This window comes from Periophthalmus magnuspinnatus, chromosome 14, assembly GCF_009829125.3.
Source record: "Periophthalmus magnuspinnatus isolate fPerMag1 chromosome 14, fPerMag1.2.pri, whole genome shotgun sequence".
NCBI lineage: Eukaryota > Metazoa > Chordata > Actinopteri > Gobiiformes > Gobiidae > Periophthalmus > Periophthalmus magnuspinnatus.
Genome location: NC_047139.1, coordinates 23,675,184 through 23,701,618, shown reverse-complemented (window position 1 = coordinate 23,701,618; position 26,435 = coordinate 23,675,184). Strand labels below are relative to the sequence as shown.

The 26,435-nt window shown below is 38.8% G+C and overlaps 1 protein-coding gene across 4 annotated transcripts; it reads right to left on the bottom strand.

The window, feature by feature from the left end:
• Positions 1 to 1,419: 1,419 nt before the first annotated feature.
• On the bottom strand, positions 1,420 to 26,384 carry zzef1 (zinc finger, ZZ-type with EF hand domain 1). Of its 4 annotated transcripts, none has more exons than XM_055226925.1 (54): positions 25,847 to 26,384; positions 25,380 to 25,524; positions 25,100 to 25,294; positions 24,788 to 24,971; positions 24,509 to 24,708; positions 24,080 to 24,290; positions 23,894 to 24,004; positions 23,501 to 23,679; positions 23,099 to 23,197; positions 22,909 to 23,000; positions 22,686 to 22,831; positions 22,482 to 22,587; positions 22,116 to 22,334; positions 21,351 to 21,442; positions 21,057 to 21,262; positions 20,547 to 20,680; positions 20,403 to 20,473; positions 20,206 to 20,320; positions 19,909 to 20,074; positions 19,704 to 19,825; positions 19,507 to 19,629; positions 19,263 to 19,423; positions 18,846 to 18,927; positions 18,567 to 18,768; positions 18,365 to 18,498; positions 17,999 to 18,239; positions 17,824 to 17,903; positions 17,652 to 17,742; positions 17,102 to 17,579; positions 16,865 to 17,029; positions 16,661 to 16,780; positions 16,406 to 16,567; positions 16,203 to 16,335; positions 15,990 to 16,128; positions 15,729 to 15,897; positions 15,369 to 15,631; positions 14,927 to 15,099; positions 14,651 to 14,840; positions 14,423 to 14,580; positions 13,731 to 14,008; positions 13,468 to 13,642; positions 13,270 to 13,402; positions 12,977 to 13,179; positions 12,582 to 12,890; positions 12,222 to 12,322; positions 12,005 to 12,143; positions 10,958 to 11,317; positions 10,234 to 10,377; positions 8,977 to 9,145; positions 8,395 to 8,493; positions 8,144 to 8,309; positions 7,330 to 7,480; positions 4,772 to 4,843; positions 1,420 to 3,220 (listed from the first exon to the last, which is right to left on the bottom strand). In XM_055226925.1, the coding sequence occupies exons 1-54, from the start codon at positions 26,258 to 26,260 to the stop codon at positions 3,140 to 3,142; spliced, it is 9,051 nt and encodes a 3,016-aa protein (XP_055082900.1). In that variant the 5' UTR covers positions 26,261 to 26,384; the 3' UTR covers positions 1,420 to 3,139. The 4 variants fall into 4 exon arrangements, with proteins under 4 accessions (XP_055082900.1, XP_055082902.1, XP_055082901.1 ...); XM_055226927.1 differs by having other exon boundaries at positions 12,005 to 12,140; XM_055226926.1 differs by having other exon boundaries at positions 15,729 to 15,894.
• Positions 26,385 to 26,435: the final 51 nt, after the last annotated feature.

Sequence of the window (26,435 nt, the reverse complement as noted above, 5' to 3'; positions counted from 1 at the left end):
TGGACTTTTCACCAAAATCATGGTGAACCTTTAATATGGAAACACAAATACTATTTCCATCCACTGACTGTGTTTCAGTATGTCTCAGTTACAATGGCTGGTCTTAACCATAACCTCTGTTTCTCTGGCCTTAAGTTCTAACCTTAACCTACTTTCTACTGGACTTTAAACTATGTTTTTGGTCTAAAGATAAAGGACTGGGGACCAGATGTTTGTTCCCATAAGGAAGGCAGGTCCTCACAATGTCAATGTGTGTGCAGGTTATTCTCCGCACAATGTGTTGAATACCCATCCACACATTTTATCCCATATGTGCTTTACAGACATAAACATAAACTAACTTAAGCATTTCTGTGCATTCAAATAGCATATGTCTCAAACTCTTAAGATCCTCCTTTTGCAGCTGAAGTGGGAGACACAGTGAACTGTGGGAGTGTGTGCCCCCTGCAGTGCGGAGCTGACTCACCTCTTATGGGGTCTTAAAGGCACAAGAGGCCACTGAATCAACTGTGCCATATTAAACATTTCCTTTTCTTGATGTCATCACTGCTCCAGTGATCAGTGTTCCCATCATGCCCATCATAACGTGCGATTATGTGTGTTACAGGCAGAGGGAGAGGTACACAGCAATATATGAGCAGTACATAGAGGGATTTTGATATGTGCCAGGAGTGCTGATGAGCGATATATCGGTTCCAGAAAGCTTAAATTTGGCATCGGTGATATCGGTGGTTCTTTTCATATCAGTCCAGAATTGAACATTTAGACACACACGTCACTTTTGGAACGAGAAAAGGTTACATTCGCTTTAAAGGGCACAACAGAAAAGTTCAGTGAGCATTGGGGCCCCTTTCTTCAATACTTTATGGATCTAACTTCCATTTCTGCAGACTAAAGTATTACTTATTTCTTCTTTCCCATTACTATTTTGTACCATATTATTTGACCTACCATGTATGTATAGTATAACTGTGTACTGTATACATGTTTCTACTTTTTAAATGTAGGAAATGTAGCAGATATTTGGCACAGATACATATTTTTTTCTAAACAGTCCTGGTCTATGTGTGCCATTTTTTTTTTTTTTTATGGTAAAATTATGAGTACAAATTCTAAAGAGCAATTGGCTAAAAAACATGGCTGTATGTTTACATGGTCAATGCAACAAATGTTTTAAAATCTGAATATTGGTATTAGGAAATATTGATTATTGGGCTCATCTGCAAGGTATAAAAAGCTCTGTCCAAATCTTGGCCATCAGTAAAAAAAAACCCCATCTCTAGCCGGGTTGTAAAGCCTAAAGAGAGAAACAGAACTATTGGCGGTTGTATGAAGCTTGTGTGAGTGTGGGCAGTGGGCACACGTCACTGAGGACTGAATAATGCCTATAGCACAGAAACCCACATAAAGAGGCAAAAATACTTTAGAGACAGTTCTATTTTTATTATAAATGGATCACTGTTTAACCCAAGCAGCACTTACACGTCCAATGCCATGCATACAAAATCAGTGTCCATTATATAGTGACCAGTATTCATATAGTTGTACGGGTTGATATCAAAGTCTCTTTTCTGTGCAATTAATATTCACAGATATGTACATTCAAAAATAATCCGCCTCAAAAACTAAGCACTTTCATGAAAAGAAACACTAAAAGTAAAAAGTTAGAAAACCCTCAAAATAAACAATATATTTATCATTAAAATAGAATAATCCATACATTAACATGAGTTAAATAATGATTGCTTCATTTTTAACTTTAGGCACATTGTAGATACGAGTGAGGCTGACTGAGGCCGTGGATCTGATGTTTGTGTAAACAGAATCACACTCTTCTTTCAGTCCACATAAGACCACTTCAAAATAAAAATCATTCATAAAATTAGTTTTAAGAAGGTTTTCCTCTGCTCCAGAGTGTCTGATATGTGATGAGACTAAAGGAGCTGTTCACAAGTCACATGGGTCACAATGATTAAATTCTTTGGCATAAAACATTACTAACTACAAACTAAAGAAAATCACACCAGAATCTTTTCAATAAATGAGAATACAAGCAAAAACAACAGTTTTAGATTCATTTCATAAAATATGTTTTTAACATAAAATTATTTACCTCTGGCAGGGTTGGGTCTTCAAAATATTTGAACTGATTTTTTAATTATTACAACCTTTTATATAACAAAAGCAAATACTTAAGAAATTATTCTTTTTCATCAAGTATAGATTATCAGTTGTTTTGTGGTCTATTGTACACTGTGCATTGTACAAAGCTCCATAGAGACTTATGGTCCTTTTGGTTTAGTGGGATTTAGGGAGAGTAGTGAGGGTTAGTCATAAGTGTTCAATAGTGAAATGGGTCTAAGATGAACTGACATCATAACACACTTTTTAATAAGGTGCAGTGAAAGTACTTCATATTTATCATGAATCAAATGGAAAAATGTTAAATCACAGTTTTGCCCCTGTTGTAATTTATTTCTTGTTCTATGCAAAAACTATGGCTATTATTTTAGGTCAGGGCCACTAAGTGCAACACACAGGTCAGTTTTTTCCTCTCGTTGATGGTAAATTTGTACATAAATCTGAGATGCAGAGATAGATGCTTACAATACTCTGAAATTACAAAGTGTCCCAAAATGCACCTTGGTACCAGAGATGATGGCTGGGAAAGGAGCAAGTGAAGTGATTGAAGAAGCTAGTAGGTCAGCCCACACTCCCCATGGTGACTAATGAAGCTCCACTGTCCTGGACAGTATTTTTAGGATGCTCTGCATGTCCATGGAGACCGTGTGGCCAAGGTGACCGCAATCCACTATGTAATCTTGTGTGGCTTATCATTTGAACAAAATAAGGCCAAAAACCAAGGAATATTCATCCACGTCCCATCTGACGGTGTTGTTATGGCACACTTGCCGTCCTCCTGATGAATAATCTTCAGACTTGTTCTTCCAGAGAATGCACATGCTGATATATTGGATTTGTCTAAGGCAGAGGCAGGGGGGTGGGGGGACGTAGGGGCCAGTTGAAAATAAAGTGGTCGATGATAAGGAGGTCACCCCCCGACACACACAGACACAGTATGACTTATTCCCCTCAGAATGTGTCCTCTTGCCATCGTCTCTCTGCCTTCTTGTCTTCTTCACGACGACATGTTGAGTAACTTGGTTGATTTATTCGGGTAATTTATGGCCAGACTGATAGCAGCAATGTTCTTCAGAGCCTGTAGGATACAAAAAGCTTTAAGAATGGGACTAAATTATCATTAAATAAAACATAAACAGACAAAGTGGATGTATACAGCATTGGGGATGTTTTGTGATCTAACCTGATATACAACCTTAAAATTAGGACAGCACACTAGACTGCAAACAAATAAAAAAGTGCACTTTGAGTTCTGAAATCCATGGGATTCTTGTATTATTTTATCAGTTCATATTTTAGCATTCTCTCAAATGCTCCTGGAGTTGTTTACAATGTGCACCTTTAACAGAATCCTACTTTTTAAACATTTCACAAATCAAATCTATTTTTTATACTATAATTTGCAGTCCCCCAAAAACTGTACAGCCCTTAAAATTGCATTAAAATTACAGATTGCATAAATTGGTAATGTTTTAAACAGATCCTAAAGCCAGTTTCCTCATGACCACACAACATGATGACAACTGTGCTCACTGCATTAGTATCTATGCTTTTTGGTTTGAACCTGACAGATATTAAATAACATGGCAACAAAACCGCCCACATATTCTACCCACCTCCGTCGTGGGCACCTCTCAACTACCTCCAGGCTGCTCTGCTACGGTTACAGGTCAGAGGAGGCTCTCCAAACCACACACATACACACGCACACACATACACGTGCACACGGACACACATGCACACGGACACACACACACTAATGGACCATAATTACTAAAAACATTAATACTGAGTGCAGCCTACATGTGCTCAAAAGAGGAGGGGGTGTCAGGGGATATACTGGCTGTCAACAGCTTGGTGACTCACTGCAAATGAAGAAGTTTTCCAAAGAAGTTGTATAATAAAATCAAACTTGTACAAAACAACTCTTTGTTGAAGCTAAATTGTGTAACATGGTTGAAGTATATATATATATATATATATATATATATATATATATATATATATATATATATATATATATATATATATATATTGTGTTAGTAATATCTATTAGGGGTGTCAAAAGTATTGAAAATCAGATACTAAATCGATACCAAAACTAGTATTGAAACTACTAAAAAGTCACATTAACAGGAGCTGAACAAGTATAAGATCACATAGACCAATATAACCCCATGGATCACTATAAAACCTACCTGGACGACTGAGGCATTACACAGATATAAGGACACATGTCAACGTAAAAAAAAGTGCTATGATTTAATGTTGAAAATTACATTCTATTGTCTAAAGAAAGAGTATTTTTATCATCATTGTAGTAACCAAATCAGTACTTAGTATCAAGGCTATTTCTTACATCACTATTATACTATACTATCCTCCAACACTAATACATGTGTAGGAAAATGTGTTCATCAGGTTGTCATATTTTGGGGGTGTTTAAAATATATTCCTTACTTTTTTATGTGATTGCTCATTTGGTGACTTTTGTGAGTAACAGTGAATCATAAATCTAATACTTGAACTTATTAAATAAAATATGTGTATCTGTAATATCCAGAAATCAAAAAGTGTTTTTTTTTCCTTTTTCTATCAACACTGGTAATAAATACAGTGTGCGTCTCACCATAGCTGTATGATTATGGAGCTGTTCATCAGTTGTCATAGCTAACAAGTACTCCTGCAGAACACCCTGCACCTGAAAAACAAAATACAAGAGACATGTTGTTAGCCCTCTTATTGAATTAAAGGTTCACTATGTAACTTTTCTGGTGTATCTATAGAGATGTTATTGTTTTGCCTGAATGTTGAACAGTATAGAATAATCTTGCCCATCTCACATTTATTCAATAACAGCAGTTTCATTGCCCCAAAACATTCAACAACCTGAATCACCACGCTGACCGGTGTCATCTGCTCATCTCCATGGACACAGATCCATAGATGCCATGAACGTTCCAGACAAAGCAACAACATTTCCACAGAGACGAGCAGGTGGCGGACCCTCCATCAGAAAGATTACAAAGTGAACTTTTAACTTTGGTAGCACAACTGACTTTGCTGCAGCTAGCCTTTTCCACACAGGCCTGGAGCTCCAGAGCACTTAAACTAAACAGATGAAATGTATGTCAGCTAATAATAAGCAAATGGAGGTTGGGAACACAGAAAAGTCGACATTGCGGCTAAATGAGCTGTAACTGTCCAAATAGTGCTGGAAACACAGTCCAGAAGTCTCATATTGTTCCACTGCTCCCCTCTTGTTTATACAGCAGCACATCCTAAGTCCATTTGTACTGTACTTTTGCACGACACACAGTCTTTCATGCACTAAAACTAGACTAAAGTGCTCACTCCTGCCAAAAACAAAGAAGTGGTATTTAAGACGTACTTTAAACAGGACAGATGCAATGTCTTTGTCATAACTATGAAGCAGCCTGAATGTTGGAGATACAGAATACTGGATCCAATAAATACTGCATGAACTGCTATTGCTACCTAGTGGTTAGAGACTGCTACTACAAATACAATACTAAAAGATAAAACGGTGAATAGATGAAATCAAAATGCCACTCTGAGGATCCACTAGTGGGTGGGGGGTCCAGAATGCATAATCCTCAAGACTATATTCAAATTCTAAGATTGTTCTGAATGCCAACGTACAATCAAATGACAAAAAGTGCCTGTAGTTCAAAGTGTAGGAGACGGTGAAACCCGGAGGTGTCTGGCAGATGGCAGCACTCCACTTTGGCCCCAAGCCCAAAGAAGAACAGGTGGGACCAGGAAAAACATGTTCATCACACAGACAGATCACACATGTGTGAACGCAAATTACTCATATTAAGACTCACAATTCACCATTATTAATTATGTCGATTATAATTGTATGGCATCCTTTGAACAACAGTATTTTACAATATCAATCAAAAGTTTAAACACACCTGTAAGAGAATTTAATAAATGTATCTTCCATTTTGATTTCTCAGTTTAACCTTGTCTCACAGGAGCCATATGTAGACTGTCATCTTTCATTGGCACACCATTGTCTAAACCATGGCATAGTACTGTCTAACTGGGGCCTACTGGCCTTCATAGTCTCACTAGATTTGCTCTATAAACCTCGTCCTTGGGAAGCAGAGTGATGGAGGCTTGAACACGCTAGGGTCAGACTATGTTCATTTTTGAGATCATACTATGTTCACTATGTCCCACTGGGCCCATATTGATGGTAAATAAACTTCTACTACTCCAGTCTTTCACTTCCACCCTTTCTTAAACAAGGTGAAAACTTCTACAACAGCACCTTCTCATTCAATGGTTTTGTTCTTTATGTTTACTAATTGTAGAATAAATTGTAGCTGCCCGAGAGGCATAATACTGGAATACTAATGCAGGAGAAGTTTATTTACCATCATCGTACGAGAACCAGCACCCAGATACATGAACCTTCAGGACATTATGATAGTGTTGTCCATTCCAGTCTAATACAGTCCAGTCTGGCTATGCTTCCATTGTAGGGAGTATTATACCTCTGATAACACAGGTCAAGATAACAAGGACTGAGCTACTTTCTCCATTTAGATACATACTGAATACAGATGGAATTATGAAGCAAAGAAAAAGTTCAACTAAATATTTTTATATTTTATATTCAAACGTCTCAAATTAGCCACCCTTTCCTTTGTCCACAGAGCACCAAATCCTTGACCTTCTCTCAGTGAGCTTCAAGATTAAGTCACTCAAAATAGTTTTCACACAGATGTACTTTGTCAGGATGAGGTAATGGCAAGAGTGTAACGCAGTGATCCAAGCAAAGAGTCACTATTTAAACAAGTTTTGAGTTATTCTGAGTTTATCTTTAGTTTACTCCATTCCATGTACTATCATTCATAATTTAGATGTTTTTTCAGTGAGAATCTACTATGCAAACAGTTAAGAAAATAAAGAAAAAACAAGAATGAAAATATGTGCCCATACTTTTGACTGGTAGTGTATATCATTTTTGAGGTTTTTTTTTTAATATCTATTTATCATCTTTTCTAGTCCTACCTTCTAAAATTGGTGGGGTAGGGTTATAAACAAATATCTTACTGTAATTATTAGTTTTGAAGAGCTGAATTCACATAATAGATATTTTTGCAATAATGACTAGTTTGAAATGACTGAGCTCGAGGGTGCATTACTCACACTGGCCTGTGCTTCTGCAATGAAGAAGAGTTCAGTGAGGGCTCGATGAAGAGGCAGCAGCACCGTGACTGAAGTGGGGTCCTGGCTCACGCTGGACTCCATGGACATGAAAAGCTGCCACAGGGGTCGCAGCAAAGTCAGGTCACAAGATCTTAAGGAAAAGAAATAGAATAGTTAGTTTGTTTCTATGCAAATATCTGGATACAAGCTTTACCTCATTTCCTCCGTCACCGTCTGGACAGATTGGGTTTATGTAAAGAGGATGTAAATGAAAGACTAAACTAAAAACCACCTGGTATTACTTATAAACTTTTGTCGAGAAGGAACAATGTCACAGATTCAGATCCGCACCAGGAATTGTGCTAACTAGTGAAATTATAGACACTGAAAGATCAAAGTTGGTTAGAAAATAAAGGGGCTGTTCCTAATTGGTCTTGACCCAGTACAGACATATACTGTTTTGTAAAAGCAGCTCTGAAGGTCAAAATGAGACCGATGTGTGCTATCTGCATGTAATTATAAGGTATTTTTATTGTTCATGAACAATAAAATCAGGAAGTAAAGCAGATGTGGTGTTAACACACTAGTTGTTGTTTGCATTACAGGGATAACAAAAGTCCGCTTTGACCTCTGAAAGTTGTGCAAAATGCTTATAAACTCGCCACATTGACCAATCAGGATGCTACCAAAGCGTTAAGAAAGTGAGAAATAACTTTGGCCTACTGCAAACTGTAATATGAACTAGTTCTATTTTTCACATTTTTAAGACGCCTTTAATAATCTTACATCATGGAAGAACCTGAATGCTACTTACATCTGTGATTGACACTGCAGGAGACGGAGTAAGAGGTGAATAGCTTTGAGGCGCGGGTTTCCAGTTTGCCGACACGCCACGCCCACTTGCCACTCCCAGATGTCATTCAGAGGCAGGTGACTTAGTACTTGCTCCTCGGCTAACATTTGCTTCAAAATCTCAAAGCCTGGAAAAACAAAAACAAAAGAAATATTTTAACTAAGAGTATGACTGAATAACTCAATGCAAGTTTTAATGGAAGCTTATTTGACCTGTTTGGAAGCGGCCTCTGTGACCTCCAGTGACGGTGAATTTGTAGCCCCACTCTGTGTTGCTCATGTCGGACATAAACCTGTAGTAAAGGGTATCACCTGCAGAAAAAACACACAGTAAAAGAGGGACTTGTGAATCTGAGAATTAAATGTTTTTTCTCTTCTTTCAGGGTACATATGGGATTACTATTTTACATTGTATTTGTTGTAAATAGCAATACTGATTTAAAATGGATTAATAATAAAAACAGGTTTATTAACTTGTTCTTCATAATGACATTTCACCATAACGAGCAATGGATTTTCATGTACGTGGTTATATTGTTACATATTTGAATCCTATATGTATGACCCTGAGTCTGAATCTTTTAAATAATCATAAATATATGTACAGAGAAGTGGGCGGAGGAAGGTGAAAAGTAGGGAAAAGTGGAAAATCAGAACTCACTCCAACATACATGAATAAATCCGAATACAACTTTGAGTAAGTTCATGGTGAAATAACCTCACCACATCATGATTAAAAGTTCAAAAGTTCATTTAGGATATGTCCCCTTTAAAGTTTTTTTTTTTTACTCTTACCAGGAATTTCAAAGTCGGCCCATTTCTGAGGAGAGCCACTGAAATTATGAACATCCTGGAGAAAATCGCTACTGCTGGACATGATGAGCTCATCACAGCCCTCCTCCGTGAAGCAGCGCGAGTCGAACTTTATAGACAGGTAGATCGCTCCAGGGATGTGCACTTTATCCTGAGGAGTGACAGGAAGAATTTACATAGTTATTATAGACTTAGGACACAGCTTAAATGTAATAACAAAAACAGCAAACAGTATTATATACAATATTGCTACAAGGAAATATAACAATAAATGATAATACTGAAACAACTTTATGCCGCTGATACAAAAACAATAAAAAAAGATATTCCCAGTAAACCACTTTTAAAATAGACAGTATAATTTAAAGGCCTGAGCTGTAACAAATGAACAGCAAAATAAAGCAATTACCCATAGAACATAAATAATAAAAACCTCCCCATTATTGCAAAGAAATTATACCCACAATAAATACTGAGCCTCACAATATATGGTTTCAGCTTTCATATATTGAACGATAAGTTGATATAGTAATTATGATGACAGGTCTAATCAGCAGTCAATAAAATGATTCTTGTTACAGAGTTTTAAGTTACAGGGGACTACAATCAAACCATATATTTAACCGTACAACAGCTCACACTTAACAGACTGTAATAGAACCTAATGTCATGTCATCTCACCATTTCATCTGCACTGTATCTCCTAACACCTCCACCTCTTGTATAGAACATAGATATATTTTAGATTAGATAGAAGGTGCAATATGTAACTTTTCTGATAAAAGGTTGTCTCCAAAGAGATGTTACTGCTTTGCCCTGAATGTTCCACCGTATGGCATTAAACTTGTATTAAGAATTAATTTAATGTGCTGTTCAAATATACCATGAAAAACAAATTCTTATGGTCAGTGGGGGTCATGTCTCCACAGATCTGACTTGTAACTTGGCCTGATCTGACTTGTGTTCATTGAAATATATAAGGAATTGTGAAACATTCTTATAAAAGCAATAACATCTCCGTGGAGTCAAGGCAATGGCAGATCCTCAACCAGAAAATTTGCATGTTGCATCTTTAACTTTTTTTTTGTACACATACACATCCATTTATTTGTGTCTTATTCAACAAATTTCTTTTTCTATTTTTGCCACTTGAATAATTTGTCGCTTGTGCATTAATAAACCCGTCTAAGTCTAAAGCAGATTTGACGAGTATCTTAATTGTACATATTTTTCACAAACCTCAAAGTTGGTGTTGTTATCATATGGATGCTTTGATTCTCGGATCTGCACTGCCATCCCGGGCTCTTCCATAAACTGGCACGCTGTTAGGGATAAACTACACAGCATACTCTGACTGCAGCCCTTTAGCACCCGCTGAAGAATCTGATAAAAATATAGTAAAAAAGAAATATTAACAGAAGTACAAAACTACCTTGAGCGAGGGCGAGATTGAGTCCATTTCTAATCGTCAATGATCTGTTTGGGTCTTTTTAATCGAGAGGTCAGTAAAGGTCAGTAAAGGTAGCTGTTTGGGGCAGATTTCAGACTTTGGAGAAAGAAATTCAGCTATTTATGTATTAAGTGGCAATGTCCAGGAAAGGATTGAAAGCAATTTTAGTAAAAAAAATAAAATACAATACCAATACCAATACCAATACTAATACTAATACTAATAATTCTACAATATTTCTATTGTACATTGAGAATTTTTAACAAAATGATCAACCAGTGTACCACACAGAATTTTTTAATTCTTTTTGGACATTTTGATTTTTGTAAAAAGGAGATTGACTGTAAAAAGGTCTTTTTGCATGTGTTTTAGTCTGCATAGTGTTTTAGTTTGTATAGTCCAGATAACGATTGTGATTATCAAAATATGACTAAGGTTTTTTTTTTTTTAGTCAACTAGTCACGATTAGTCCATTAATCACTGCAGCTCTACTTGTCAAATCTATGCTCTCACCTTCTCCCAGAGCGGCCTCTCCTCCAGCTGCATCAGCATGTCCAGGATGTAGGCCATGTGAGAGGCACTGCTCAGCTCCAGGGCCTCCTCACTCAGGGGGGTCTCGACGGGCCAGTCTGCCAGCAGAGAGGCCAGCACATGCCGGGCGTACAGCGTGGCAATGGCCTGGTTCACCTTCACCAGGTACTGTCGAACGGCCCGATTACTGCGCACGTCCAGCTCTTTGTGAAGCAGGGCGGAGCTTTTGGTGCGCCTCTGTTTGGCGTAGCTCAGCTGCAGGTCGCTTTCAGAGTTTGTGATCAGCTTCTGGGCCACTACATTGATCTCCTCCGTCGCTTTTTCACAGTGACTGGGCTTTGACTGCAGGAAAATCAAATCAATCAAATTTGACATTTTGTTAGACTATTTGCATAACTACTTGAATATTTTTTCAAGGTTTTAGGGGAAACAGAAAAATAAACTGCCCGAGTCAAAAAGATGACTTTGGGAGTGTGTATTTTAGTGGCTGTAAAAGAAAACAGCCAATAACACCTACAGATGCAGCAGACTCTGGACAGTAAGTTTGTCCAAAAAACGAAACAAGCAGTTATGATGAGGAGAGTGATCAGCAGATCAGTACACCTATTTATTTCAGTAGTTCAACTGAATTTATTTTTTCAGTTTAGCAACATCTTAAGGGTTTCTAAAAGCAGTAACCAGGTTTAGGTTTTGAGAATTGAAATTTCATACCATTTATACCTCAGACTAGGCTCTGTGCAAAGGAGCATGCTAGGCTAGCTCAGTGATGTTTTCACCTCATTTGTTCAATCTTTAATATGTTGTAAGAGATATTTTAGTATGACTCAAAAACAAAACCTCATAGAGACAGAATTGGACATGAGGTAGTGACGCTACCACTGAAGTTGCCAAGAATGTTGTGCCAATTGATTAAGCCTCATGAATGACAGGTAAACTGGCTTGAAACTCCAGACTGACAACTTTTTGAAACCTTGGCTTACTAAAGAACTCATCTTTTTACTTGAATTGATTATAATTGAGAGAACTCACCACACAGGACACTACAATCATGTCAGTATCCACAGCCTTTGTGTTTCTTTCTTCTGACCTCAGTCGTCTGAGAGGCTGCCACTTCTGAGCAAGGGTCCGAATTGTCTCATCCGTTTTTATTTCTTCTCCATCAAATCTGCTTGATTATATAAAATTAGGTATTACATAACAAGTCTTGTTATGCCTACATAGTGAATATTTTGGTTCTGTTACCAACCTTTTTTGAACCTCCAGGAAAAAGGAATCCGTTCTTTTCATTTGTAACTCGTACATAGCTCTCAAAATGGGCAGAGGGGCATTTAAGGCATCATGGGTGATCTGAATTTAACAAATGACAAAAAAAAAATGTGTTTTTTACATGTTAGCTTAGATTTCTTTATTCTTTACATTTTTAAAGTAGCTAGTCTCATAGCAACATAGCAGTCTTTTTTTTGGCTGTAAAAATCTTCATGTTTGGCCGAGGATAGACCCAAGGACACCTACAGATGCAGCAGAGTCTGGAGAGTAGAACGAGACAGAAAACTTGGCCAAATATGACAGTTTTGCTATGAGGCCGATGGAATATTAGAAGTTGTACCTGAAAGCAAATCTTGGTCTCTTCATCCAGGCCTTCAAGTGGATCCGGCTTGTTCACATCTGTCTCGTCAGCACAGCAGCTGGATTGGTCCGAGTCATGCTCCTTTTCCTGCTCTTTTGGGTCTCTATCAGGGTCCTGGGTCATAGAGTGGATTTCTCTTTTAGAGGAGTACAACATGATAGACAGGATCTCCAAGTCACGGAGAAGCCACAGTTTGCTAAAGCCTGTTCCTTTGCTGCACTTCCTGACCAGCAGCTGTGTCAGACCGGCCTGATGAATGGCTTTTTGGGCTTCTGCTACTCCATGTTTCTACACAACATAATATAAACATTTAATACAGCATTTCATTGATTTTATGTAAATGTGTGTGTATATTTGATCCATAAATATGATACCTTAAGCGTGTTGTAGAGACCTTTGAGAGCTAATGAGAGGACCCAGGAAGCTTCAACAGCATTAGTGGAGGTGTTGTCTGGGGATGCCTGCAGTAGATGGCTAATGATAGAGGTAAAATTGTTCAAATAACGAACAAGAAGTGCATTTTTGGAGCCCTCTCCAGATGTTGAATCATGAGATTGAATTAGTTGGTAGTCTTTAACTACAAAAAAGAAAATAGGTTTATTGTATTATACAGTGTAAATGTAGGCAGACAGTCATCTTTGCAGCTATGTATATTTTAAAAACCAACCTGTTTTACGCTTTCTTGTCTTAACATCAACCACTGCAGCGTGATTCTTTTCTGTGAAGTGTTTGAGTAAGATCATGTTGTGTTGTTCATTTGCATTGTCAATAAACACTGTTTGGGTGCCAACGCAGAGAACCTGAAAGAAAACAAGTTTAAAATGTGCTAATTACAGTGGGCCTTTTACACATTGTTCTCACTAACCTCAGGGAAGCCCACCAGCACCAACAGAGTGAAAAGATTGGTGCATCTCAGAGAATTTGGCAGCTGTTGTATACAGTGATCAGTGAAGGAAGCAATGACTGTGCTCCATTCAGATGACGAGTTCAAACTGTGCAAAATGTCTGCCACAGTGCAAGCCCAGTCCAGACCAATTCGACTGGAAAAAAAAATGAAATCAACCACTGAATGTCTGATAAAAATAACCAAATACTTTCCGATGCTGTAGAAAGAGTTGTTATTTGTACCTGTCTAAACAAACAGCCCCCAAGCTAAAAAGTAGTTGGGTGGTCTTCCACCCTTGACCATCTGAACAGGTATCTCCTTGAGTAAACAGCTCGTATTTGTCAGCCAGGGCCTCAGTCACAGCAGCGTCGGCCTCGACTGGAGTTATCCGGAGTAAGAGCTGCCCCAGTAATCCCAGGGTGAGGTGGAAAGTCTCATTAAGGGAGCCAGCATTGGAAATAACTGCCCTGAAGAGCTGAGGCAGGATCGTGTCCAGACTTGGCAAAGAAAGTGCACACTCCTGTAGAGATAAAACAAAACCATTTTTAACTGAGACATAACATTTTTTACTCTTTTTAACATATTTATTCGTCAAGTCAAGTTATTAATCATAGGTTATGTCCATAAGCCCGCTGCCAGCCCACACCACGCTTAAAACTAAAACCACCCACTCAGGTCCTACATAAAGTTGCCATATATACATAGGTACTCATGGTTGCAGCTTTCTGTTATATGCAACATTTAGGATTTTTTGCTCCATTCAAAAGATATTTTTGTTCTAAATTGTCAATTGCCACAGTCGTACTCTCAGTGCTTCATCATTCAGAAATGTGGATATTTATGGGTTTCAGCTTCCTTTTATATGCAACAACTTGTTATGCATTTTTTATTCTTGCCTATTTAAACATTGAAACAATTGTCTGCTACTACGTACCGGAGAGGCAGGGGGCAACATGGCTGCGAGAAGTCCAAGGATCCTCTCTTTGGAGCACTCGGAAAACACATGTTCCTGGAGGGGAACTGGGGGAAGCCTCTGGTCTTTTATCTTCAGAGAATCAGATTCAGGACAAATGCCTGGTTCAGGGCCTGAAGCTGAAAAGTAAGAAACAAACATAAAGAAATAATCTAACACACAACATTATTGTTTTGTTTAAATGCTTACGTCGAACGACTGGAGATAGAGCATCTTCACTCGATACAGAAGGAGTCTGGCTGAGGCTACAAGAGTCCAGAGTGTCTTGAGCCACAAGTTTCCGTTTCTCACCTTCACCAGTATTTGACAGTCCTTCTGCAGGTGCATTTGGGACAGAGGATATCTCCTTTACCTTTTTTTCTTTTCCAGATGGTTTGCTCTAAAACAAAAGCCAACAGCTAGATTAATCTTTTTAAAGTTAATTTATTTAATATATGACAATCATTCTTCCTGACTGTTTCCTACCTTGTCTTTAGGAGATGTAGGGGAACATATTGCAGCTGTACTTTCAGCAAGAGAGGAGGTATCAGTGGTTGTACTGAGCTCCTGAGAGGATTCAGGAGAGACTAGGCAAGTTTCACTATCAGACACCGATTCATTAGACAGCAAGAGAGCAAGCAGAGCTGACGAACGCAGACCTGAAGAGAATGAATTTTAGTTGGTAATTTGCTTGTCCCCATGGAGACGTTATTTACATATCTATCTCCATGAAGACAACCAGATGATGCCACCAGAAAAAGTCAGACCACTGACAAGACGAGCAAGATAAATGTTTTTCTAAGATATATTTGAGCAATAAAAACATCCATAATGTATTAAATATAATAACACCACAGTGCAACATTTCAGGCAAAGATCCCACCACCAGAAAAAGTACATAGTGCAACTTTAACATTACCAATTTTACCTTTTCCAGTCTGTCCTTTGAGCAAACAGTCAGTGATGAGCTGGGAGCAGCGTCTCTGCAGACCTGAGGCCTGCTTCAGTATGTTGGTATCCAGACTTTCTCCCTCACACTTCTTCTCACTGCTCAGGTCTGAGGTGTACAGAGCCAAAGCAGCAAACAACAACCACGAGTAGTTATGGATGTAAGGCTGGATCAGACGGTGGCGGTCACTGATCCGAATAGTCACCATTGGGTAAACTGTAATTCTATGTGTTGGCAGGTGGCTAGACATAAAAAAGTAATTACCAAACAAGCAAATGTATTTCATACAAATATAAAATATGTAAAAAGTGTAATTTAACTAAACACATAATGTGTCACCTGTCTGGATATTTTTTGGCATTGTAACAGCCAAAGCACAAATCAAAATCTTCACAAACATTACAGTTGATACGGCTGCCCACAATGAGGCCCTGGCAATGGTCACAGGCATACTCCATGTTCACCATCTCATGGTCATCCTCATGTCCCTCTGGTTTAGCCCCACCTGCTTAGAAATTAAAAAAAGTTAGTTTTGCTGTTCTCTACTAGACTTAAATGAACAAATATATGAAATACATGTAACATAATACAGTAACTCACTTAGGAAGCACGTCTTGCACAGATCCATATCCATGCACTGAAGGCATCGATAACGGTGCCATGGGGCCATCCTCTCACAGCCATCACAGGAAATCACCACATTGAGAAGATCACAATATCGTGCTATAAACATGTGCATCTGTGGGCCCCAAAACAATTTAGTTACAGGTTAATATATTATATGGCTTAAAGTAGGTGGATTGATAATTATACCTTTCGTCTGTCCTCCATGGAGTCCTCTTCCTCTATTTTATCATACCATTTCTCAAACATCCCATCCATACACTCATCCATCCATTCTTGGTTCTTCTTGTAGTCTGCAATTTCATCTTCTTCTGTCCACTGACTGCAGAAAAAAAATATGTTAGCCCTACAAGGCTCTTGCACAAAATATAAAGTGATTTGTTGAGCCCTACCTGATGGCAATGTCATGAACACTTATGTTCTCCTGGGACATTGTGAGCAGGAGATCAGGAAGCTTCACTGCCGAAAACAAAGACAGGTCCTGTACATCCCAGTTCATGTCAAGGAGATGCAACAAGCAGGTCTGAACACAGGACAGTCCTGGAAGTAGTGTTCTGGAATGGAGTAAAATATTAAATAATAAACTAAAAGTGTTCATAACAAGGTTTAATATTTATTCTTTGTTACATTGCCACAACTGAGCTTACTTTTCATTTAAGTTGCCAAAGCCTTGGACTGCTTCAACCAGCATCAGAACCAACTGGTGATAGGACCGCCTCACATCCTCTCCCTGCTTCTGACCACTTTCTGACAACTGGGAAAAGTAACTGGCACAACAAAATAATAAAAAAAAAACTTTAATATGATAGACCTTTGAATGACTCCCCTCACATAAGTATTATAGTACCCACCTTGTGAAGTCTTTCTGACAGGCTAAAAGCTCCTGGAGGAATAAAATACACGGAGGCTGGAAAAGATGTGGCCTCCCCAGTGACCGTAAGCATTGCTGGACCATTTCCAGGACGTTGCACACGCTCAGAGCCTGGGCTTTGTTTAGAGCCAGAGCATGTAATATGCTGAGGAACAAAGAACTCTGGTGTAAAAAGGCAGCATTTAAAACAGCACAGTGACTTACAATGGGTAATCACCTGGCTGTCGTGAGAGCTTGGTCCTTTATAAAATTTAGAATGTGCTTGAGGATTGGATACTGATCCTTTACAGACAGTGCCAGGCGAGGTTCTTCTATTGAGCGACAGGACAAGAGGCGCAGGCGTGCTCTGCTTAAGGGGGCCTTTCGTGAGAAGGTGGAGGGAGACGTTGGCTCTCCGGGCTGAGAGGACAGGCTTTCTGTAGAGCCCCTGTGACCCCTCCTATGTGAGCCAGTGGAGGTTTGGGTCTGGAGGGTGGGGGGGCAGTTTTGTCCTTCTTTTGCCCTGCTGCCCTCTTCATCTCCCAGTGATGGAGGTCCCTGTGAAGTGCTGGCCTGGAAGTCGCTTTCTGAAATTGAACTGGAGCGGATAAGAGGAACACATCTGCCCTCTGCCCCTCTAGAGTCACTCTCCTGATATGGGGCACCGCATGGAGGGAATCGGAACAGCAGGAGGCTCTTCTCAATACACATATTGGCTAGTGAAAAAAAAAGAAAGAATACTTAAGTACTTAAGTATTGTTTATTATTGAAAAAGCTACTTTTCTTACCAAGTGAGTCAATTGTAACCTCCTCAGCTCCAACTTGCTTCTCATCAGGGACATTCATTTTGCCAACCAAGTATCTCTGTCTTATTTCCAGCTGTAGAAGGCAAATGTTAATCATTAAATTGTTAAAATAATGACCAATGACAAAGCAGAAGGTGATTTGGATCATGCTCACCATCCACATTCTAATGCTGTCTGCCAGAAAATACACATGTGCAAATTCTTCACTTAAATAAGACTTACATTCCTGGTTAACTGTAAAAGAAAAAAAAAAAAAGAAAAAAAACGAGGGATCAGAGTCTAAATCTAAATAAACCGTCATTCACTTTATTTTATTCAGTAAACTTTACCATAAGCTGCCAGAGCATGGTTGAGGGCTGGTGTGTGGTATACCATAGCTGCCCATATTGCATTAACAGCTTGGTCTGCTTTAGGACCAGATGCTACCTCATTTCGGATCAGCTGTTTTCTGCAACATTGCATCAGTGTCTTCATTAACTCTGTTCTACCATCAGAAACTTCTTGGGAGGGGTTCCAACGAGCAAAGTCCTCCAAGAAGTTTAACAACTCCTCATGAGTCCATGTGCTTATCTAGGGTACATACAAGTATAATAATTAACATTGCACTCAGACAGGCTTTATGAATCTACAATGGGAATAACTTGGACACTTTAAGACACACTTGTTTACAATTCAAAGATGATGTTTAATTGTACCTGTTCTGATGTTGCTTTTTTTGGATCACTGGCTTTTGTTTCACACAGCCCATGTCGCAGAATTGGTTTCCATAATGGGGAAGACTGAACATGTGATACTTTACCAGGTGATAGCTCTTTTATACTGCGTATCTCTGAGAACAAGATATAAAGCACATTAACATCAACTGACAAAAAGCACAAATCAGTAGCTAAATCTTACCATAGGGTGATTTTAGCCCTAACGTTCTTGATGCAAAGCGACCCATAAGGCGTGCAACCAGCAGCTCCAAATCTGACATCCAGGAGATGGTGATGTCTGGCAGACCTAAAGCTGTGACAGTGAACTTGTAGCCCCACTCATTATTACTGCTGTCAGAGTGGAACAGAAACTGCAGCTGAGGGCCAGCATCAAATGTGACTTTCTGAAAAGAAGACATCATGCTATTACTTTTTACTGGCCACATCTTATTTTTACTTAACATCATTTTATTTCTCATACTTTTGGCCATTTCTCTGTTCCCACTTTCATGTCATAGCGAACTTTACCACCACGAGAATCTGTGAATTCCAGATAGTCATATCTGCAGAAATTGAAGAAGAAATTCAATCAATAAAGTAAACCATCACTTGGCCAGTGACCCGAGTTTTGCTCTTTTATATGTATATTCAAATTTTCAACCTTTCAAGTCACATCATTCGGCTCAAAGTGCTGACTTTAAACCTTCATTTTAATTAATTAATTTGCATCCAAATATATCTAAAATGTTTATTTGTAAAACTTTTCGCTCCAATTTGGACATAAATAGCAAAGCTAACATTTTGCATTCATAATATATAACTGTTACTCAAATAAGAATTGGTAAACAGATTAAAAACTTAAATTTGCTGTCCTAATGTGTAAGATCTAAAAAGTCACCTTTTCTCAGTTTCGCACCGTTCATCAAACTCCACCTCAAAAACTGTGGCACCAGGACAAGCAAAAATGGTGGTTTCATGACGGCTGTTCTCATAGTTGTGTGGGGACTCCATGTTCCATGTCCTCAGTACTACAGGCTGCTGAGGCTGCTGGGAACTCTCCTGAGCACCAAAGGAAATAGAAATGTTTTACAACCCCATATCTATTTTCAGTTTCATTTAATTGATTGTAATTGTAAATAAACCTTGGAGAGGATATCTCCAGAATGTGTGGACAGATTTCTGAGGAGCTCCACGAGGGAGGAGAAGCTCTTGAGGAGCACACTATGAGGAATGTCCAGAGGACACAGCTCCAAGAGGAAGATCATCTGGAGGAAAGCATCAGACAGTTCATTAAAGCCATTACTGAAATGCATGTATCCTATTACTGTATCTGACCTACCAGCTGTCTAAAGACAATGACCAGAATAGAGTGATGCAGTTTGTCAGCAATTTCAGGACCTGTGTATTTCTCAAGCATAGAATGTAGTACCGTCTTAATATTTCTCAAGAATTGCTCCACGTCTAAAACACAAGTATGCATAAACATATTCATTCAGAGTAGTTATAAAAATCAATATAATTATCTACTTAAGTAAATCTCTTACATTTGATCAGAATCTCTCTGGAGAGATCCATTGTAATTGGAGTAGAAGCAATCCCCTTGAGCTGCAGATAGCACCAGGAGAGCATGCTGCCCTGTAGAGCCCAGAATAAGGACAGCATCACCGTTCTACTGCCACTGCCACTTTCATCAGTCATTATCAGCTCACACTGTTAGGAAAACATAAAACAAACCATTATACATTACACAAATATACAACTTTCTCTTTAACAAAATTACAACATGATAATTCATTGAGGAATAAAAGCTGCAAATATAAAGACAACTGATAAATTCTCACCTCTCTAGTTGCCACCAGTAGCAGGGTCTCCATCACTGACAGAATGGGCTTTATGTCAAAGTCGACAGGTGCACCTTTGGGTGGGAGCAGCAGCAAACCACTAGGATCCTGATCGCTAAATTATCATAATCAAATATTTTAGTTCATATTATCAAATATTTTACTTCAATATTAAAAAATAATCAAATAATAGTTACCTGAAGTAATTGCAAAGGGACTCAAATGTTACTCTGACAGACTCAGGCTGAGCTTCTTCGGTTATGTTTTTCTTAAGGGAAAGTAGAATAAATAAATAGATGACAGAAAAAAAGGAAAGTCCAGTGAATTATAAAGAGACTGACCATCATGTGAAAGAGTTTTTCCCTTCGAACACTTTTGTCTGGGAAGAAAACAGGTGCTCCGTTCAGGATGGCCTTCACTGCTTCTTTGTGCAAAGCTTTGTTCATCCAAGTGTCCCCCTCTGGACCATCAACAACTGTAGAAACAGGTAAGGTTCATTATTTAACCCTAGAGATAGACTAAAATATTGGGCCAATGTTTTAACATTATCAGCTATCAGCCTTAAATCTCCAGCACAGGCCGCTGTTTTGTCTTGGCCTGTCTTCTATTTTAAAAATATTCATGAACATTATTTGACAACACTCTTGCAGGTTTGAGGTCAAAAAGAGCTGTTTGATTTTTTAACCAAACTACATAATTTGGGGAAAACAAACAAAATCAGCCCTACACTGTGGCTCAAAAATACCGTCAGAGCTTGGATTCTTCTATAAAGTCAGATCAGCATAGGTGATGAAAAATGTATGAGAGTATTTAAATATGACACCATAATCAGTCAATCAAACATTTCTCACTTTTGCAGAGGTCCGTGTACAGTTCTTGAACAGCCTTTGCTGAATCAGTCTCTACACTGCAGGACGAGGAAGCACAGGCAGCCTCGTCATTGGCCCTTTTGGCTTCATCTGAGTGCTGCGACTCCAGTGGATTGGGCAACATGGGAAAGCAGTTTTGCATCAACTGTAGGAGGAGAACTCTAGCTTTGACCACCTCATCCTCATCGCTGAAAACAGAAACAGATAAATGATAAATAAATGCACCACAGGCTGGTTTTGGGTAGTTACATTTTAAGGAGATGGACTGAGACTCACATCTCCCTGAGTTTACTGTAGAATTCCCAGAAGACATTCAAGCTAAGATCACTGAAGCTGAGCATATACTTCTGTTTGAAGAAAGAGGTATCCTGTAAACATATGTATCACAAGCACATATTTTTGCTATTGATGGTTTTAATAATAGACCTTCCTCTTAAAATTATAAGGTTATCTGCGTTTTTGTAAAAAATTTGTTATTCATATATTATTGTTTCTGAATACCTTCTGTACAGATTTTGTATGGTCTGGTAACTTTATAGGTTTATATGATCAAAACCCCATTTCCTGATTTTATTGTGCTCTATGAGTGGTAAGCACACAATATCTTGGAACTACACAGAAAGCAGACTGAACCTTATATTCTAAGGGGACGGCTCATTGCATTATCATTAAAGAGGGGGTATTCTATATTCACCATGTTATAACATGGTGAATATAGAATACCCTTCACTTGCTTCACTTGCCCTCACTTCCCTTGCTCCCCTCTTTCCTCTCCTTAGAAAGCTGTCACAACATAAAGTGTGCATAATGCTCATAAAACTACTGCACATTGCATCAGCTTTGTGAAGTTGCTGTGTATTGTTTTGTATTCTGCTCCTGTATATTTATGTAAAACCGATGTGTGGGAGCATGGGTTACATAGGTTTGTGGGCTGAGCATTGTACTGCCTCACAATACCCCCTCTTTAAAACTCAAATGATTCAATTTCATTTTAATACAAGGAATTGCTTTCTTTATAAATAGAAAATAAGTTGTGATTACCATGTCTTGCGTCAGTTGCTGTATGAAGAACAGTGTCTTGTTCAGGAGACAAAGACCAGACACAACATCAGTGTCTGAACTCTCTCCATCTGGACTGAGATCATCCAACTCCACAAGCCGTTCACCTTTGGGACACAAGTACCCACTACAGCTGAGTGCCTGCACTCCCAAGCGCTCTGCTGTGTCCTGCCTGGTGCATAGGAATTTAACCATCAAGAACTAAAGGGAAAGAGAAGTAAAGAAGGAAAAATACAAAATAATTATGATGTTTTTCAATATTTGTTACCATGTTTTTTAATTTGTACCTGGTTACAGATGCATGACATGGCATAACATCATAACAGAAAAAAAAAATAATAATACTACCTTTGCAACACGGCACTGCTGCAGTTTGATTTCTATATCATTCCAGTCTTCCTCAAGCTCAAACCAACCAATAGGGTCATCTTCAGATAGTCGAGCAGTCTTTACACTGCAGGTTAACAGATAATAGATTTGAATAGGAAAACTTTTACACATCATTCAAAAACACACATTGGAAATAGCTGATCTGAAAGAGAGAATACTCACTTATTTTGAACAAACTCTTTGTACTCTCTGTAGTCCCAAGAGTCAAACTTTTTAAATCTCTTGAAATGTTTCTCGGCGTCAAAAGGGTCTTCATCCCTGTAGGCAAATACTAAACCACACTTGGCTCCGATGGGTCCTTTTCGCACCTTAAAACAACAAACCCAATCTTTCTTTTGGCTTTATTTTGATAAGAGTCCCCAAATAAAAAGACAAAAGAACTTACTTTGATTTTCATCTGAGTGACTTGAAAATCGCTCTGATCTTCTGTTGACAGGATTATACTGGCTTTCCTTTTGCCATTTTCAGTGAGAAAACCTTCGCATAAAACATCAAACATCCTGATATGGCTCTGAATCTTTTTACATATTTAATTAAATTCAAATAAATTCAAAACAAACAGGACTCAGAGTTACCATCTCCTGTTGAAGTCTCAGACAGCATGTTTTCTGGACCAGATTTCTCTTCTTTGCTCTTTACATCACATGCTTGTAAGTGCAACTGAAGATGTTTTCCTGTTTAAAGAAATGAACTGAAATGAATTGAACTTGAAATGTTCTTGGTCATTTAAAATAAGAGGATGCTTACATAACACTCTACAACTCTTTAATTAGCCTTAATAAACAAAGACTTAATTCATGATGAACAAAGGGTTTAATTAAAGAATTACTAAGCGTACATTATTCTTAATAAACACCCAAACCCTTACTCCCTTAATTTTGTACTTATGACGGAATAATTCTTAATAAACCATTTTTTCACTATGTGTGTTATTCATTAAGTGTAGTTATAAGTATTACCAATGCTTGTTTTGTTACCATTGCGGTAGAGAAGACGCAGTCTGACTGAGGCCATAGATTTGATGAGGGATGATGCCTTGTATTGTGTCTCCAAATGGTCACATATACTGGACAGAGCATGGAGGACTTTTGTAACGCTGCCTCTTGCCAGTGCAAAGGCCAAGAGGGTCAACTCCGCATCGGGACTCATACAATAACTACAAAGAAAGAAAATACACTTAATTGTCATGCATATTACTTTAAAAATTACCCTCTAAAGCTTCTTTAAATAATACTTTTTTTTTTAACTCCAATATAAACATACTACTAGCCAATGTTTTGATTAGAGCTTGTTTTTTGAATGTGATTATGTCAGCATTACACATTGTAGCAGAGATAAGTCAGTTCGCTGATATCACAAAAGGTCATTACTCAGCTATCCTTAAGAGAAATCCATCCACTTCTTCCAAAATGTTCATAGAGAAGGGGAACTCAGCAGATGATGGCGTTAAAGACAAAGGTGGCATGTGTCTTAAGGTTTTTCTAGAAACACACAAAATTATTCATTAGTTTATTTTAATACAATACAAAACATTATAATTATGAAATGCATCATACTGTGTGCTCTGAAGGACTGTGTGTGCCAGAGCTGGGTTAGACTCCATAGAAGCAGTGACCAAAGAGGTGAGGAGAGACAGGTACCAGATGGCTGAAGCATCCGAAACAGACATGTCCTTACTCTTGGTAATCTGATATCCCAATGTCTTCAGCCCATGAATCCTTGTGTCACATCCATCACTCAAGCAACGCTTTATGTTGATTTGAACATCTACAAAAAAGTTAAATTGCTGAAATTATGTGAATTTTAACTGCTCAATGTGCTCAAATTTGCCCTCAGGAGTAAATAGTTATATTGATTAATTAATAGGCTGATCAAGATATGAGATACTTTCCATTGAATACAATAAATACCAAGTTAACTTATTTAAAATATATAAGATACTAAAGTGTAAACAAAAGTAAAGAGACAGTCAGAGGCTGACTCACATGGGTGTGTGATGTTGGCATTTTCCAAGAGGGCTACATAGCCTGTGACATTGCTTGGGATACGAATATCTTTTATCTCCTGTAATGAACGTCTATTTTTTCCTACAGCCACAGAGACCAGCTGAGGCATATAGCTGTGGTCATTGGAAGCAACAGCGATGGCCAGGCGCCTCAAAACCACATCTGGTTTCATTTTTAATCTGAGAATAGAGAAAACAGAGTCTGTGATTCAACACCATTATGGAGCAAAACACCAGAAATTTCAGAAAATGTTCTTGCCTGATCCAGTGTGAACGAGCGCTACCATCTGACTGCCAGAAAGACGACGTCTCCCCATTTGTCATTTTGTAAATATCAGAAATATTTGATGATGCTTCAATCGTACTGTAACACTGAGTGACCACCTTGACCTTGTCTACATCCGGATCACGGTTTAGCTCTGCTCTGTACTGGATATCCAAATCTGAAATAAACAAGTCAAGTAAACAACAGTCCACTATGTGGTTGCACATAGGAGACAGTATTTGTTCAAGATAATTAAAGGATTATGTCATTTATCATGTGAAATGAATCAAGGGTACTGCTACTCACCTTTTTCTTTCTGTAGAAGGAACTCTAGATAGTCCTGGACCACCGTGGACCTCATGGTGCAGATACTATTGTAGCCTTCTAAGAGAGGGAAAGGGATGGCACTGCTGGGAATACGATTCCTATGTAAGAATTTGAGGATCTTAAAGGCATGTGCCCCTAACCGGTCTTTGGTCTTGGAGAAAATGTCAACAAAACCTACAAGGAAAAAAGGACAACACACACATATAAAAAAGTAAAAAATATATATTTGCTTTTTCCTCCCTGAGTTGTAAATATTTACCTGGAGTTAGTGAGCATGCCTGTAGTTGTCTAATTACATGACTCAGTTCTCCCTGCAGATTGGCGCCATTGGAGTTTTTTAAGGCAATCAGCATAGTTTCTACATCCACCACTCCATCTCCTTCTGCATCAAACTGACCAAATGCCTGGGGAAATAGACAATAGATGTGTTTTCTTCACTCATAGTTTGACAAGATAAACAACACAACTATGGAACGCTGCACGACAGTGAACAAATCACATGACAATATATCTATTCACCTGCAGGAATAAAAGCGAAACACAGTGACAACAAAGCACTGTGTTTACTACAGGCCCTCAAACAATGACAACTGAGACTATTTATGACAGCACCTGTCCTGAAGGGATTTCAAAAACACAAACTTTTCTCAAACTTCATGAAATGTTCTCATGGATGTCACTGAGTGAATCTACACACATCAGGTGAGTCTGTGCATGCCGTTGTACCTCTTCACACTCTTCTCTGGGCGCATCTCTGCTTTCCAGCATTTCACAAAACTGTTCCACATTGACAGACTCCTCTCCACGGTTCAGCCGGTCCTCTAGCCACCGCACAAGAACGCCTTCATTCCCGGCGAGAACCGACTCCGGGATAGCCACTCCTGAATCGCTAATGCGAGCTGCTGCTTCCCTCAGTTTCACTTGTTCCAGGAGAGCCTCAGGACTGGGGGGTCCACCGGTGGGTACCGATAGGCCATTCGATCCTCTTCCGCTTCTGCCAGAACCAGTGCCTCCGCCGCCACCAACACCGACGCCAGTGGCCGCAGAGGCCGGACTGTCTTCCGCGAAACCCGGACTCTCCGTTTCCATGTCCTCCTCGTCCCCACTGCCTCCCCCGCAACCACTCTCCGAATTCCCCATGTTGATGTTTCCCACCTACAGTCTCCCTAAAATCTCTGCGGCCCACAAAGTGTTACTTTTGTTCTGATCACAGACCTCTCTAACCTACACCCGAGCACAGAGCAGAGAGCTGTCGTCCACTACCGCATTGACGTACAGAACGTCAGTTTGCAAAGGAACGTCTCTTGCGTTAATG

Excerpts from the sequence above, each read along its gene's own strand:
- zzef1 (XM_055226925.1), bottom strand. The coding sequence starts at position 26,260 with ATGGGGAATTCGGAGAGTGGTTGCGGGGGAGGCAGTGGGGACGAGGAG. Across the intron at positions 16,781-16,864 it reads TGTCAGAAAGACTTCACAAG|TTACTTTTCCCAGTTGTCAG; the intron begins GTGGGTACTATA and ends TTGTTGTGCCAG. Across the intron at positions 16,129-16,202 it reads CCATGGAGGACAGACGAAAG|ATGCACATGTTTATAGCACG; the intron begins GTATAATTATCA and ends TGGGGCCCACAG.